At 39.7% G+C, this 17,008-nt stretch overlaps 1 protein-coding gene across 1 annotated transcript; it reads left to right on the plus strand.

Annotated features, from left to right (window-relative positions):
• The first annotated feature begins 1,675 nt into the window (after nucleotides 1–1,675).
• On the plus strand, nucleotides 1,676–7,052 carry LOC111873510 (CDK2-associated and cullin domain-containing protein 1). The gene is made up of 5 exons (XM_023868283.2): nucleotides 1,676–2,005; nucleotides 2,130–2,377; nucleotides 4,241–4,336; nucleotides 5,076–5,178; nucleotides 6,211–7,052. Exons 1-5 carry the CDS (start codon nucleotides 1,996–1,998, stop codon nucleotides 6,549–6,551), a joined length of 798 nt encoding a protein of 265 aa, XP_023724051.1. The 5' UTR covers nucleotides 1,676–1,995; the 3' UTR covers nucleotides 6,552–7,052.
• Nucleotides 7,053–17,008: the final 9,956 nt, after the last annotated feature.

Here is a 17,008-nt window from a genome sequence, read left to right on the forward strand (position 1 = left end):
TGGTGGTTTGTTGTGAACTGAACGGAATACTGTACCTTCAATTTCTATAGAAGATGAATTTCTTGAGCAGGTGATGGAGAATTGTCTTTTTTGTGGAAACGGAAAAGGAAACTGGAAACGGCAGTAAATTGTGCAGTTATTATGCACTCAAGTTTTCCAATAACAGAGTCCGTTTTCTTATAGGACTGTTGGCAACTGCCCATCAAGAAATTTTCACTGAAGTACAACCTGGGTGACTCAGTGGCCAGCAGCATGTTTCAGGCCCAATATGATGCCTATGTTCCCAAACTGTACAGTCAGTTCAGTTGTGTGTGTATAGAATCCTTAACTTTATACTGTGCAGATAAAGTGTGAATTCAGTCTACAAAACTCTGAACTGCAAATTGGTTGTGCCTTTTATTTAATTATATGATAAGTGTTTAACATTACTGACAATAGTGGATCAGTAACGTTAAGCAGTTGGGCTTAAAGGCAGTGAAAGCCAGGTGCAAATAAAGGAAGGCTTGTATTGTGTAAATAGTGTGGCCAACGTCAGTATTTAGTTAGACTAAAATTTCCTCAAATTAAAGATGACATAATCAAAAGACAATGAAAATGAACCTGTTGGAAAAGAGGGAGGATTTATCTTGTTTAAATCTATATTTCCTAGTGTTCCCATATTGAGATAAACAGAAATTAACATATTGTTTACTTTCACGCAAATATATAAACATAAAAAAGTCTTAGTTACTAATCAGAGAAGTTTATTGGCAAAACTCGAAAATAAGAAACTGCCAATAATTGTGTTGCTGATTCCACCCCTTGATTTGCAATCACAGCATATAGTCTTAGCAAGTGATGTAGATCACTTCGAAAATGATCCTACTTTGTATGCAGGAATGTGCTATATAATATCCTTGGCATTTTGCAGTTGGTTCTTCCAGTTGGAGGTCAAGCAGTGTGTGTTGTAGCGTGCAGTAACTGAGTGTAGTAATGCTGAAATCAGAGTGAAAATGTGTTCTGCAGAAATCAGACATTTAATGTGGGCCAGGCATAATGTAAGAGTTGGGATTCCCTAGGTAGTTTACTTAGGGGCAGTGCTAAACACAAGAGAAGTGTTTTTTCCAGCAAGGGTAGAAAATTCTTTTGGCTGCAGTATATAGACTGGCTCTGTGGCCCATCCGACCTCCTGGTTGTTGGATAATAGGAGCTCTTTCTGGTCAGTAGTAAGGAAACCAGGTTCATATAAAGGATAACATTTATCTGCAGATAGAACTGTGCATATAGCCCTTTGTGTAAAAAGTGTAACCAATGACTTCATCGGAACGCTAACCTGTGACCCAACTTGAAGCATAGTGCCTTAGCCGATTATTACCTTACGTTGGAAAAAATTCATATATATATAGAAATGGCCTAGACAATGCACATCCAGCCCTCAGTCTTAACCTGTTATTTATTTATTTTGAAAAAAATTCAAGTACCAAAATGGCCTAGGCAATGCCAATCCGGCCCCTTAACCGATAATATTTTTATTGTGAAAAATAATCGTAAATACAAAAAAGGCTTTGGCAATGCCCATCAGGCCTTCTCTTAACCGATTATTTTTTTTTGTGGTGAAAGATAACTGTAAATACAAAAAAGGCCAAGGCAATGCCCATATCTATATGATTGGTGCTGCCATCTGGGGACAAAACTACAGACTGATGACTTCGGATAACCAAATAAACCAATACTGCTAACTGGGCAATTAAAATGGCCAAATTTGCACAAGTTTTAATGTTTTTTGTGCCGTCATATCGTTGTAATAGTTACTACTAGAGTTAAAGTTACGGAGTAGCGTTTATGAACTAAGCGGACCGCACCTAGCACCCAGTTTATTGTATCGATAAACGATCATAAACGATGAAGTATAATCGATACAATTCTAAGCCAAATGGTGATGCGTGTATCTCTTAATTTACGTAATAGTTACTTTTTACAGTCCAATAATTTAATATGTGAAGTAACAGTAGAAACATGGACTGTTGTAAGTAATATGAAAAATATGAATGAGGAATAATATGTAATCTTATCTCTTTTTGTAACATTTGTTGATATTTGTAGGTTATGTTTCGTGTTATGATAACTAAAACATTGTTTTGTATTTTCAGCTTTGAGTCATAATGACACCAAATATACTGGTTATTGGAGTGTGGTGTCGAAAGCTGTGGAGCAGATTCTCCAAAGCACCCTAGTAACACGAGTATCATTTGAGCAGATGTATAGTATTGTATACAAGAGTGTATGTGATGGATTTTCAGAAAAAATGTATGCTGACTTATTGGGTCAATGCAGTCGTCATCTGGAGCATGTGGACCACTCATTGCACACACATAAACAGGAGTCCGATCAGCAACAGGTGGGCATTTAGTTTCTATATAGAATGTAGTTGTACTGAAACTGTAAATTTTAGCTTTCATTTTCCACATCTTGATAGTGCTTCCAAAACATTAATGCTCATTGTTAAGTTGTTTCTATAATATTAGACATTTGAACCTTAGCAACAAATCCATGGGATCGTGTTATGACACATAGGTTAGATTGTGAATATATCAGAATATAGTTAATAAAGTGCCCCTTAGAGGAGATCAGTCCATTCTATCAGTTGAATTGCTTTGTGTTTGAGACCATCATGAAGTTCAAGGAGGGGAGGAAGGCATTTTTATAATATCAAAATTTAGGTTAAGGCTGTATGTTGAAATCTCTGTAGATCATAATACACGAGATATATTTCTGTGGGCTGTACTTCCTTTAGAATCTCATATATAAAGATACACATTATGGAATTTCACATATGGACCTTTATGATGATGTGCATACCGTTGGCTTGGCTTGTCATCCAAACACAGTCTCACCTATCTGAAATTCCATCTGAATATAAATGAACACACATGACTGAATACAGAAACAGATAAATGTAATTTCATACAGTCAGTTCTCTTGATGCTCTGGTGAGCGTCTTGCATAAGATTTTGCTGTTTTTCAATATCTTGTTAATTTGTTTTATTTTTATATATAGCATAATAGGCGGTTTAATAGTTACAACATAATGTAATGTGTTCCTGATGATCATGTTTCATTTGAGACAATAAATTTAGTGATTTCTATTTCTTTTCTTAATTTTAAGTTGTTCAGGAGCATAACTCCTAATCATATAATTGTGCTTATTGGAAATAGTGATTTTCATTACAGAATTTTGCTTTATGCATTCTCCTCTGGAACATGGCTATTCACTGGGTAGGAACTGCCAAAACAAAACAAACTCTGTGGTTTTAGTCCGCAAGCGAACTATACTGACCAAGCAACTGCCGCTTGTCGGTGAAGTTAGTGCCAACTGCCTGTGTAACATAATTCACATATTCATGTTGTTTGATATGATTCAGTTCCTTCTTCATAATGTGATTTTTGTAGTTTCACTTCACATGGTTTGTAGAAGTTGAATCGGTGTGTATTGAGGAAGAAATAAATATAAATTGTGTTGTTGTACCCTCAAATTTTACTGGAGTATATAAGCTGAATACGTTTGTCCTATTCATCTTGATGTCAAGTAGGAGTAACTTAACTCCATGGAGTAGAGCCCGTCAAGAGTCCAATAATCTTTTATTTGATCAAGCAATTCCCAGCATTTTATTGGATACATTCATTGTCACATTCACAAGAGCCTCTTGTGAATCCTTATCATGAGCCAGATGAATTCAGATCATATCCTTCCCCATTATTTTGCTGACCATTTTAATATTATCCTACCGTATGCACTGAAGAGTAAAATAATCTCCCCCCTCCTCCCAAGTATACCAAAGAAGGCTCATTCCTTCTGGTTTTCCTACCCAAATTTTGTATGCATTTCTCTTGTCAGACAAGTGAAATATGTGAGTAAGAGATTAGGTTGGTATAGGGGTAATACTCTATATTTATATACAGGAGGTGTTCGGGACATCATCTGCCTACCCCAGCTGAGGATTTTATGCATTTCCTCAGTCGGACAGCGTCTCAGTTGCTTGCTTTGTTCAGATTTTTCCCTAATTCATCATTCGTCCTACATAGCAGCATCATATCCACACTAAAACCTTCCCCAACCCTGATGAAGGAGGCAGAGGAAGTCTTGGAAATATTGGTTTTTACCTGAACCATGGTGCAGCTAATCAGCTCACAAGATTTTAGTGCGTTTGTGTGCCGTGAAAGCTTTGGATGTTACTTACATTTCTCTTTCCTTCAATTTCAGGACGGTGATATGACCAAATTCATTATGTTTTTCCATGAAGCACTGGAATCATATTTATCTGCTGTTCAACAGATCACTCCAATATTTGCATATATGGTTAGTACTTCAAGTTTCATACATGTGTGTTGTGTGTGTGACGGAGAGAGGTTACTTAGGAGAGACTCATTGCATTTTAATGACAGAAATATTTTGTTTTCATGACATTAAAGAGTCATTGTGTTGTGGTCTCCCCCCGAAGTTGTCTCCACCTTGTGTTGGTGGGGCTTGTGTGACTGTGACCTGGAGAGCTATGCCAGTGGTAGTTTAACTACCGGTAGGGTCACCCATGCCAGAAGCATCAAATGGTAGACTCCAGAGTAAGAGAGATACCCTGGTCCTGCAAGTTGGGGGCTGGGCATGAGGCTAACAACCTCATCCTGTAAAAAGAATTTTGTTCAGAAACCTAACAGCCAGCCTCGGGTCATCATGCATGGCAGCACGCATTGGTTGTGGAGACTGGTTGTAGAGGAGGCCAAGGCTCACCCAGGACTCTAGTGCTGAGTGGTAGGTATAGAACCTGTGGAGTTTCATTCTGTTGTTTGTGTGGGCTCAGGCAACTCAGGGTGTGTGTATATATGTATGTATTGTGTTCTGGGTTATGGAGCCACATTTAATGTGGAAGTGAAAGTGAAAATGGAGACAGGATGTTCCTGTGAAGTAGTGGTATGCACCTACCCAACTTTTCTTGAGTTGTAACCAGAGATATCACAATAAGACAAGTAGATTGTTTGTGGAGATTTTCAGAATGACCTCAGTCATGCCTCATGATCGCATTACTTTATTTTCTGCTTTACAGAACAAATTTTATGTTGAGGTGACACTACGGACGTCATTACAGGTGCAGTTACTAGACTTGTTCCGACAGAAAGTAGCAGATAGTCGTATGGACACCATTATGGGTAAGAGAGCTAGTTGCTAATGTTGTGATTTTGGTACAAGACAGAAAAATTAAGCAGGGTTATATTACGCAAAGTCTGAGGTTCTTATGGCTTTGACGATGAGAGAACTTTCTCCTGGGATGTGACACTGTGTCATCTGTTAAAAGTTTAGTCTTCTCACTGCTTGCATTTCTCTGTGTAGCTCCCAGTCTCCACGATCTGTACCGTTTTATCTGTGCTTGGCTTACTCTTTAGCCCTAAAGAAGTAGAGTGTATGTTCCTATGAAACGTTTTTCATCTTCTACCAGACTGCACAGCTTCACATTTTAGAAGATAGCACTGTTCAATATTATATCAATTAATTTTACTGCCTCCTGGGATATATTGCCATGTAGTCAGGTTGGTAGGTACCAGCAATTCAGAATAGCCTGGTACCTTCATCTGTAGGACAGTATACAGATAAAACTATGCTTAATTAAGCATCATGCAGTGAAGATGTATGGAGGAATGTATGTATACTTGTAGCTCCATACATTTGTCAACTCGCCAGTAGATGTAGGTGAGTGGTCAGTTGAACACCTGGGCTGGTCACTCTCAGTGAAAGAGCCCCCAGTACCCACTGAATAGAAGGCTGGATGGGCCCCAGAGCTGGTCTGGGTGCTGTAGAGAGCAGAAAGAATGTCTGTCCCTTCCTGGATATGAACCTTTAGGCTAGTCACCAAGAGCGTAGAATCTTTAGCTATTTTTCTCTGTATGTAATGGCGCTGATAGCAGCTGAAACGGCAGTGTCGAATGGTGGGATGATCAGAGAGTGGTGATTTGGAAAATATGTGGAAGGAAGCGGTTGTGACCTAGTGTGAGATAGTGTGATGTCATTTGCCTGGAGGTTAGCATGAAGAAGCACAGCTGCGATGGCCTGTCCCCAGGCCAAGATTTGAGGTCGCAGGAGGGCTACGTGCTTGGGCATTTGTCTTCTTGTTTGTTTGCGTCCTTTAAGGCAGAATCACCCAACAGATATTGTGCCTAATACTAATCAGTGTTGCCATATTTCAGGAAGCATAGAAGATCTGCTGGAGCGACCATTTGCGCTTTCTCCTGCTGCCATGTCTTTGCTGTTCCGAAATCTTCATTGTATTGGGAGAGGAGACTATGGTCGACGGTATCCTAAACTCTTTTCACGCTACGTGCCAGGAATTCTGCCCCCGATGTTAGAGAGTGACATAGCAGCGCACATTGCTGAAACGCATGAGCTGCAAAGCAGGTTGCTTGCTCAGGGAGGGGCAGGTGCCATGCAACAGGGACAGAAAAGGAGGGGAGACGATGATAACTATGGTCCGACATTTTGTGCTGCTGTTGCGAGTCAACAGCAATCAGCAGTGCCACCAGATGTGTAGTTAGGCCACTCCCGAAGTGGAACCATGGCAGGATAACAGCTTCACTTCATTCTGATGCTAGACAACATGAAGGCGAGGTTATCGCACGTACTTAATGGTACGTATCGCTACATAGATCAGTCAGTATTTTATTCCTGGGAATTTATAAAGCATAACATATATTGTACAGTAAACTGTATTAATTTTATACCAGCTTTTGCCATGTATAGAATTTGTTAATATTAAGCTTTAGTTCGCAGTCGTATATGTAATGCTATGTGAATTGTACCCCACACAAACTCTTCTTCTGGTGTTCTCATGTGTTCATTTAAACCCAAAACTGTGATGTTTGCTGCTGATGCATTTGTTACAGCAAATTACATGTGGGTTTATATTGATATGGCTTAAATTGCCTTTCGGTGTGTAATATCTGTAATTGTTTGTGTTTATGATTTTTAAATATCATTACAGGAAATTCTTGTAATTTTATGTTTTTAAAATTCTGTAGTTTATTAAATTTTTGTTTGCATAAAATGCTGGGAAGTTTTTGAGTAGCTGCACAATTGGCAGCTTCTTAAGAAGGGTTCGGCTCCATGAATGAGTAGTTTGTTAAATATCTGTTCCTTTTCTGAGCACTCACATTTCCTTCTGTTAAAGTTTTGTTGTGAAATAACTTATGTATTTGTGCAGTGTATCCCCCAAATGTGTGCCTCGGAACACTGGTGCGCTATAATGGCAGTAGAAACGTGCCGTGCCATTTATCTGCGTATCATGTATGCAAAATACGGTGAGAATTTATAAAATTCATAAGAATGGCATTGTAATGGGTATTTGTAATGTTTGAGAATGGTTGAACCACACAGTTTTCTGGCCCAACTTCTAATTGCAGTTGTAGGAGCATTTATGCCTTGTGGCATGTTACCAACAAAAAGTCTTGAAAATGTCTCTGTTACCTCTGCTGTTCTTGTCTGTACATCCATCTGTCTGCATGTAACAGAAACTGCTAAATGGGCTTTCATGAAATTTGTTATTAGCCAGTTCTGCTGTTATTTACCAACACATTTCAATTTTGATTGGAACGAGACAGCAGTAAGCTACGTATTACGTTTCTTGTAAGTGCTGAAGACATTCACCATGTGGGTGGAAATGTCACATCTCCCATACATGCAAAATCTGTGTCAGTAGCCCTTCCAGACTTTATGGGGCTCTTGTAAGTACCACAGGAGTTCACAAGCTCTTATCTATTCAAGGGTGAATGTCTGACATATGAACACTGGAGCGACTTGTGTAGCGAGTCAACGTCTGATAGGTTGACACCTGACTGACTTGTCAGGTGGCTGAATGTCTCATATATCACATATTTGTATTGAGGAGCCGTTTTGGCACCCATCATGAGTGCTTAACCCAGACAAAGCTGTTCTGCACTGCATGGTTTCAGTAGTACCTTTATATGAACAATCCAGGTACCAAATTTATTTTCCTGTGCATACAGCTGTTCTGGCCATGTGCAACAATTTATTGACACTCTGAACTCACCTAGCAAAATGTTTTCTTCTGCTTTACTGTGGCATCTCTGTTAGGAGGCTTGATTTTCAGCCTTATAATGTGTGGGGGAGTGAAACAGTTCTTTTGATTGGAATGACGTGGCATGCAGTGACAGATTGCTGCCAGTGATCTATAATTTACTTTGTTCATATGAAGCTGGGGGCATATGATAGCGTAGTTGGTTGAGGCACAATGCTACAAGCCGGAAGGTTGCGAGATCAAATCCTGATGAGGTGGATTTTTTCAATTTACCTCATTCTTCCAGCCGCACTGTGGCCTGGGGCCGACTCAGTCTCTAACAGAAATGAGTACCAGGAAACTTCCTGGGGGGTAAAGGTAGGCCGGCGCGTAAGGCTGACAACCTCACCGCCATCTGTGAGCTAATTGTCTAGAAAATGTGAGAGCCCCAACGTCTCACAACCCTATGGGCCTCCACGGCCTGTTACGGGGATAGCTTTACTTTTTTTATTTACTTTACATGATGATATGAAGCAGTCTTACAAATGTAGCAGGAAAGCAAAGTGGTGATATACATTGCTAGTGAATATGATGATGTAAAGGTCAGTGGTAGATTATTTTCCATTTTATGCCTTTTCTTTGTTCTGTACTTAATGCGTTCAGTAGAACCAGTATCTGCAGTCAGTATCATTGGCCCTTTGAAGTGTATGCACAGAATGGTGTTGAAGAGCAGTGTGCTGATGTTGACCCTGAAGAAGAGATCAAAGATATTGTACTTCAGGTTTCATCATCTGGTGAAATTAGCGAAACTTTAGAGTGGTGCCAGGAACTTCTGTCTGGTCAGGCAGATGTGCACAAACCAGTTTGTGAGAGAGCGAAATTTGAAGAAAGTAGTCTTCTGGGATTTGGCACCGTGTATATGTGGTGCTTTTACCGGTTCTCATGGTCTCTTCACTTGCAGATTTCTTATATTTTTTCTTCTACCCTGAAGATGGAGGCGATACGTTCCTCCGAAACGTCGGTTAACACCACATATACGCGGTGCCAAATCCCAGAAGACTACTTTCTTCATAGTCACCGCCGTGAAAGCCTCAAATCTTACATAGCGAAATTTATTGAACAAAACTGTTGGTCATATTATTTCTGAAATTTCACAATCTGCTGATTTCTTTTTCCTATATTTTAGACCATCCTTCTAGTTATTGTAAAAGAGAACCACTGCTGTATGCAGCAAGATGCACTAGCAGGAAACAAACCAGACATTCCAGATCTCCAGAAAATAAGCAAGAAGAATGTAAATGCATGTCTTGCAATTAGATTGAGGTCGGTCATGACTGCAAGACTAGTGTGAAACTGTAATGCACCAACTGCCATGTTCCTTCCTGTTCCCTGTCTTATGCAATGTGGTCATTTCTCAAGATCATGAAATATACCAGGAAATGACGGTGAAGATTATGATTATGACATTGGAAAATTAGATGAGTATTTGACGTCCTAATTTTCGGAAATGAATCGTCCATCAGAACATATGGCAGTGGACAAAGTAAGTGTAAAATTGAGAGGGTAGGTCACCTTTTAGCAGTGCATTCCAAGAAACATAAAGAGATTTCATCTAAAATGTATAGACTTTGTAAGAGGTATGATTACACTCATGTCATGAGCGTGTACCGTGCGAAACAGAAAACTGGCCGACACTGAAGTAACGTGGAATCATATTGGAATTGGTTTAGAACTTCAAAGGAGTTGGGTGCAAGAATTAATGGAAAAGTACTTAAGCTCAATGAAGCTTTTCAGTGATTTGCATCAAAGGAATTCAATACATGTGACACAGTTCATCACAACAGGAAGTAGATACCACCCAATTTCAGTACTGAAAACATATCGCCAGAAGGAGGAGACATTGCATGTAGAACACAAGAAAATCTAAAGGCTATACATATATGTTCTTTCTAATATGCACATTCCACCTGTGGAGGGGAAAACTTCAAGGAAGAAGCAGCGAAGCAGCTGGTCATTGAAGACTGTGTAACATGCAGGGGTTATGTTGACTTGAGTGACGGGATGGTGAACAGCGTCACCAGGAGAACCTGGAAATGCATGATGAATTTGTATGTTTTCTACAAGTCCTGTGGGGCAATCTGTTTGGTTTACCCTGTAAAGGGTATACTGAAATGTGTGGTATGCCAAAGGTTTGACCTAGCAGAGGCTAGACTTAGTAGACTTCAAGTAAAATAACCCCTTGCATTGACTGGCTAATGTAAAAAGTGTTGTTGTATGTGCCAAATGAAGAGAACAGTGTGTCACTGCAAGAAGTGTGACTCTGATCTGTGTGTTGTTCAGTGCTCCTAGCTGGGATGTGCCAGAATCTAATTGTCGCTGTGACTAATTGTACTCATCAGACAGACTGTACAGCATTGTAAAATTATCCAGAAAAAGAAAAGGTAAGAAAGAAATGTGTGTACTGCTGGCATAAATCACAACTGATTATTGTTTGGCTTCAAGTCATTCTTATTAAGAACTAAAGGTTTTATGGGCTGGTCTAGAAAACCGAAATTTACGGCCATGGGGATTCATTGAGGTGACCATGCGACACTCTCTTTAGTTAGTTGGCACTAACTTCGCCGACAAGCGCTCGGTCGGTATAGTTTGCTTGAGGACTAAAGCCATGGAGTTTGTTTTAAAGGTTTTATGGGACCGAATTTTCACTGGTGTTTGGTTGGTGACTCCTTTGTAAATATGTGAGGTTTGAGGTTTTCAAGGCAGTGACGATGAAGGTTATTATTGTCTGTCTGGCAGCTGCTACCGCTGTATCAGAAGGAACTGTTTGCCCTGCACTATAAAGATGGATGCAGCAGGTTTCCACAAAGAGTGACTTTCTAGCAGAATCCGATTGAAAAGGGGGACTAATCTGGTATACAGATGGTTCCAAGACAAATAAAGGCACTGGAGCTGGGGTGTATTGTGATGGAACAAGGCGGAAACGTAGTTTTGGCCTTGGTCAGTACACAACAATATTCCAGGCAGAAATGCATGCCATTAAGGCATGCACAATTGAGAATTTAGATAGAAACTAATCCGATTGAAAAGGGGGACTAATCTGGTATACAGATGGTTCCAAGACAAATAAAGGCACTGGAGCTGGGGTGTATTGTGATGGAACAAGGCGGAAACGTAGTTTTGGCCTTGGTCAGTACACAACAATATTCCAGGCAGAAATGCATGCCATTAAGGCATGCACAATTGAGAATTTAGATAGAAACTAATCCGATTGAAAAGGGGGACTAATCTGGTATACAGATGGTTCCAAGACAAATAAAGGCACTGGAGCTGGGGTGTATTGTGATGGAACAAGGCGGAAACGTAGTTTTGGCCTTGGTCAGTACACAACAATATTCCAGGCAGAAATGCATGCCATTAAGGCATGCACAATTGAGAATTTAGATAGAAACTAATCCGATTGAAAAGGGGGACTAATCTGGTATACAGATGGTTCCAAGACAAATAAAGGCACTGGAGCTGGGGTGTATTGTGATGGAACAAGGCGGAAACGTAGTTTTGGCCTTGGTCAGTACACAACAATATTCCAGGCAGAAATGCATGCCATTAAGGCATGCACAATTGAGAATTTAGATAGAAACTAATCCGATTGAAAAGGGGGACTAATCTGGTATACAGATGGTTCCAAGACAAATAAAGGCACTGGAGCTGGGGTGTATTGTGATGGAACAAGGCGGAAACGTAGTTTTGGCCTTGGTCAGTACACAACAATATTCCAGGCAGAAATGCATGCCATTAAGGCATGCACAATTGAGAATTTAGATAGAAACTAATCCGATTGAAAAGGGGGACTAATCTGGTATACAGATGGTTCCAAGACAAATAAAGGCACTGGAGCTGGGGTGTATTGTGATGGAACAAGGCGGAAACGTAGTTTTGGCCTTGGTCAGTACACAACAATATTCCAGGCAGAAATGCATGCCATTAAGGCATGCACAATTGAGAATTTAGATAGAAACTATAAAAGTAGGAACATCCATATTCTCTCAGATAGTCAAGCTGCAATTAAAGCACTTGGTACACACCAAATCACTTCAAAATTTGTTTGGGACTGCCACCAATCCCTCACACAACTGGCCAGACATAACTAAGTACAACTGATATGGGTGCCAGGTCATGAGGGTATTGTAGGGAATGAAACCGCAGATCAGCTGGCAAGAACAGGATCTGAACAGCCGTTCACAGGTCCTGAACCAGCTTGCGGCATCTCAACTGGAGTTGCCAAGAAAACAATCAGGGACTGGACAGATAGAAATCACAAAGACACTCAGAGTCCACAACTGGACTCAAACAGGCAAAGGGATTTATATCAGGACCCTCTGCCAGAAGAAAGGACCTGTTAAAATTAAATAGACATCAATTAAGATGGGTGATAGGATTACTTACTGGACACTGCCACCTAAAAGGACACCTTTTCAAACTGGGACTGACAGATGACCCAACCTGTGAAAGGTGCCTACAAGAAGAGGAATCAGCCACACACATCTTGTGTGACTGTGAGACCATAGCTTATTTTGTCACCTGGTCAATTCTTCATCGAACCAAATGACTTTTATGATGCCCCCATAAATAAAGTCCTACATTTCATTCAAAGTGTAAGATTAATAAAGGGTTAATCCAAAGGAGAAGCTCAATAGATCATTGAGGGTTGCAGTTTGAGGTCCGGATTTTATAGCCCACCCTTACACACATACAACTTTCTAACAGACTGTACGATCTCATCCCGGAAGTCAGCAATCTTCAGTACACAGCATGTGTATGATGAAAGTGTGTGTCTTGTCATGAACAAACATTTCTAATCAAATAAATGTTCTGTGTTCAGTCATATGACTTTCGTTTGTATATCAAGAGTTGACCTAAATGACGGCAATAATCACAAAGTATACTAAGTCATCGTTATTGAAAGGCACTAAGGAATCATAAAATATATGAGCATCTATGGAAAGTTAATTATTGTTGAAATTAACAAACTGAAATTCAGCCATTAAGACAGCCATGTCACATGGCAGAAAATAGTAATTGTAACGCATTCTCTGCCCATTGTTTTTTCTGATAGGTTGAAGGTTCCTTCCTGTGTGCCAGTGTAAATCCTGTCAAGTGATATCCTGTTGATACAGAGGTTGTAACTGTCATTTTCTTTTACACATGCCACTTATTTGCAGGGAAATTTTAAGCATAGTTCGTTGAACCATCAGAGAGTTAAAACATACAGCGATTGTTGAATATTCATCACTTATTCTGTTCCATTTTCATTTTGAAGGCAAGATGTTGAAATACTGTTTTCATGGCAGAATTGCTGGCCTAGTAGATAAAGTCGGGGTGCGCGGTAGCGTGGTTAAGGCACTATGCTACAAGCCGGAGGGTTGCGGGTTCAAGTCCTGATGAGGTCATTGGATTTTTTTTCAGTTGACCTAATCCTTCCAGCCGCACTATGGCCCTGCAGTTCACTCAGCCTCCAACAGAAATGAGTACCAGGAATTAATTAAATAATTTTCGTGGGGCGTAAAGCACGGCCAGTGTGTAAGACTGACAACCTTACCGCCATATTTGAGCCGATTGTCTAGATAATGTCGGACTCTCAACGTCTCACAACCCTATGGACCTTCATGGCCTGGTACAAGGATAGCTTTACTTTTTGTTTTAGTGGATAAAGTCTCAGTACATGGGCAGTGAATGTGTTACAATTTATTGCTGTGAGAACCTCAGATCTCTCAATTTAACCATTTGTAAGTACCAAGAGCACTGTATAGGATTTGAGGTTGATGCAGTGATAGAGGTTCATAGTGTGACCGTCTGGTTTTTGCCTGGAGTAATTGTTTGTCAGCGCCTTCAGTTGCCAGTGGTCCATCTGGGCACTGTTCTCATTTCTCGATACCCGGTTCTGATTGGTGACCCATAGCTTCCTGTTTCATTCCCTCCCCCCATCTGTTTACAACCTGTCAGTTTTAGAATTTGGTCCACTTCTAAACAGGTAATTACTTAGACCAGAGTTGGTCATATCCAGGTCTCGACAAGAGACTGTTGTTTGTCAGAGTGATTAAGATTTATGTTCTGGGTTGTGGCACCATATTGTCTGTGGAAGTGAAGGAAGGAGGTTCCTGCAGAACACTGGTACCCGCCTATCAGAATACATGATCACACAACCCAGGAGACCACAATATGTACCAGCAGAGGTGTTAATCTCATGGTATTCCGATCACATACTAATGATCTTTAAATAAGTCATACTGAATTTGTCATTGGCCATCTAGCAGGTGTGTGTAGAGTGAATGATTTGCAGGAAGAGACCTCTGGGGATGGTTTATGAAAGGTGTCTTAGAAGTTATACATAATTATGTGGTGCTGGCAGGAAAGGATATTTGTAAATAACAATAAATCTGTGTTCTGAAAAGATATATTGATAAAAGTATTGCATACTGACACACTTAATTGTGACCAGTCCCTCAGAACAGGTCTCAACTACCTGCCAATCCTTCTTCCTTTCATGTTTCCACATTTATTGATGGCTGTCCATTCCCCAGTATTTGTCATTCATAATCTTCCTGCCATATTTCATCAAGTGCTACTCTAACTTTGTTTTTGAAACATTGCTAAAATAAGCACCAGATAGTGTCATTTGGATTGGATAATTTGTGTTCTGGTACTGTTTACCAAACTGCATGGAGTCACATGTCAGAAGACTGTAATCTTGATAACAATATACTTATCACCACCAGAACAATACAGAATCAAACTATGTGTCTGCAAATGCAGGCCTCTCCATCATATTGGCAATATACAGGCTGTCCCATGGCATTAATTATGTGAATGCTTGAGGAGGTTATTCACAAGTCCGTTCATGGTCACAAATGCTGTGTGGATGTGGGTTTGATACAGAACAGCAGTTGAGCCATGCAAGTTAAACAAATGAGCTTAACTGACTTGGCTTCAGTACTGTATGGATGTCCATTATATTGGATATGTAGGCTCTTGACTACCTGTCATGTTAATTTGAGTCTTTTGGATTGATGCTGTGTGCAGTGTTGACTTCAGTGGAGTTAGTTAATATAGAATAGAAAAGCAGTTTTGAAACATGTTGGCAGTATGCCTGCAGCAGCTTGGGAATATTATGTTAATTTCTGTTTTATGTGTTTAGTTATATAACCTGCTGTAACATCAGAGACATGAGTTGTAATAGCAGTTTTTCCATTCTTCAAGTTCTAGGTCATGACCCCCCAAAAAGAAATAACAAATCTAAAAGACTAGGTGAGTAAGTAACCCATAACAACTGCAGTTTCTTCATAATCATAAGGAACAGAGTGTGTGGATTATTTTCACAAAACTGTGAACCCCAGTGTATACAATTCTGTGCACTTAATGTTCAAAATGTTGTACATGTATTATTTTGAATATGTTTATCAAAGAGAGGGACCCCATAGCATAGTTGGTTGAGGCACTATGGTACAAGCTGGAATGTTGCAGGTTCGATTCCTGATGAGGTAATTGGGTATTTCAATTGAGCTAACCCTTCAAGGTGCACTATGGCCCTGGGGTCCATTCATCCTCTGACAAATGAATACCAGGAATCTTTCCTAGGGTAAAGGGCGTAAGTCTTACAGCCTCAACGCCACTTATCAGCTGAATGTCTTAAAAATGTGGGAGCCTCGACACCTCACAAGGCACACATTTGTATGGGCCTTCATTAAAGAGAGTGGTATATACGAGTATATGCTGGGTTAAGTTTTTGGCATGCACAATAGCACAAATGTCTAAAGAGTGAAGGAGACAAATGGATCAATGTATGACTAGTTATTCCTGATAGCCAGTTTGTAGTAATTATGAGGAATTATAATTTATTCAGTTATCAGGAATGTAGAAAATAGTCGTCAGGGAACCAAATTCGGCCTTTTAACATATACATTCATGCTCAGTGTGTTTATCTGGGTGGGATTATTCGAGTGGGTGACACTGCACACTCCTTTCCCTTCAGCAACGAATTTCCAGCAATTTTCAGTATTTTATATAAATTTGGATTTATTTTTAATAGTTCTGTGTGCAGAGCTAATTTAAATGGAAATAGTTAATACATCACATAAATTCTCCGTTTTGAAATTCTGCTGCCACCAGAGAGAACAACACGCGGGCAGAGTGATTTAGACTCGTATAAGGAATTATAATGTCCAGAGAGTAATCCTCACCATTTTTAGTTTAAAACTTTTATTTGGATTGAAATAAAGGCTTAAAGCCCATGTTGAACCCTCACTCCCAGTTTTCATACTGTGTATTTTGTAATAGTTTATGGACTTTGTTGATTATCTGTGAATTAATTTTTTTGTTATGTTTGTCATTAATGTGTAATATACCGTTTTATAGGATTTGGTTTGTTTTCAGATTTGTCTTAAGTTGAGCCCTGTCCTCGTAATAATTTTCAATTTGGTTCTGTTTACTCCCCCCCCCCGAAGGCTCTATTTACCATTTCACCATCTCTTCATATTTGTGTGCACTTTGGGTTTGCAGCATTTAAATTTGTAATGGGCTGTGAGTTGTGTGAATATACTGAGAGAACACGAAGCCACTGGTATCAATATAGAATTATCTATTTAGGTTGTGATCAGTATAAGAGTATTTTAACGTAGTGGATTTGCAATAGAAATTGTTTGGATATTTTTCCCCCCTCTGTGCAGTACATTTCATGAGAAGTATGCAAGTCCAAAGTTGCTCCAAAATGAGATGGTTTGATAAGACCTTTCCTAATTTTTTTTTTCATTTCAATTATGGTCTGTAGTGGTACATCTATGAACATAATCGTGCTGCAGAGGGAACTAGCCAAGGTAAGAAGGCAAGTGCTGTTGGGATTTGGAAGACTTTATGGGATTGGCATTTGATCTGCAAACTTTGAATCATAAATTTCATTCCCAAATACATATGGGGAGGGGAAA

The sequence above is a fragment of the Cryptotermes secundus genome, unplaced genomic scaffold (genome assembly GCF_002891405.2).
Source record: "Cryptotermes secundus unplaced genomic scaffold, Csec_1.0 scaffold395, whole genome shotgun sequence".
Lineage (NCBI taxonomy): Eukaryota > Metazoa > Arthropoda > Insecta > Blattodea > Kalotermitidae > Cryptotermes > Cryptotermes secundus.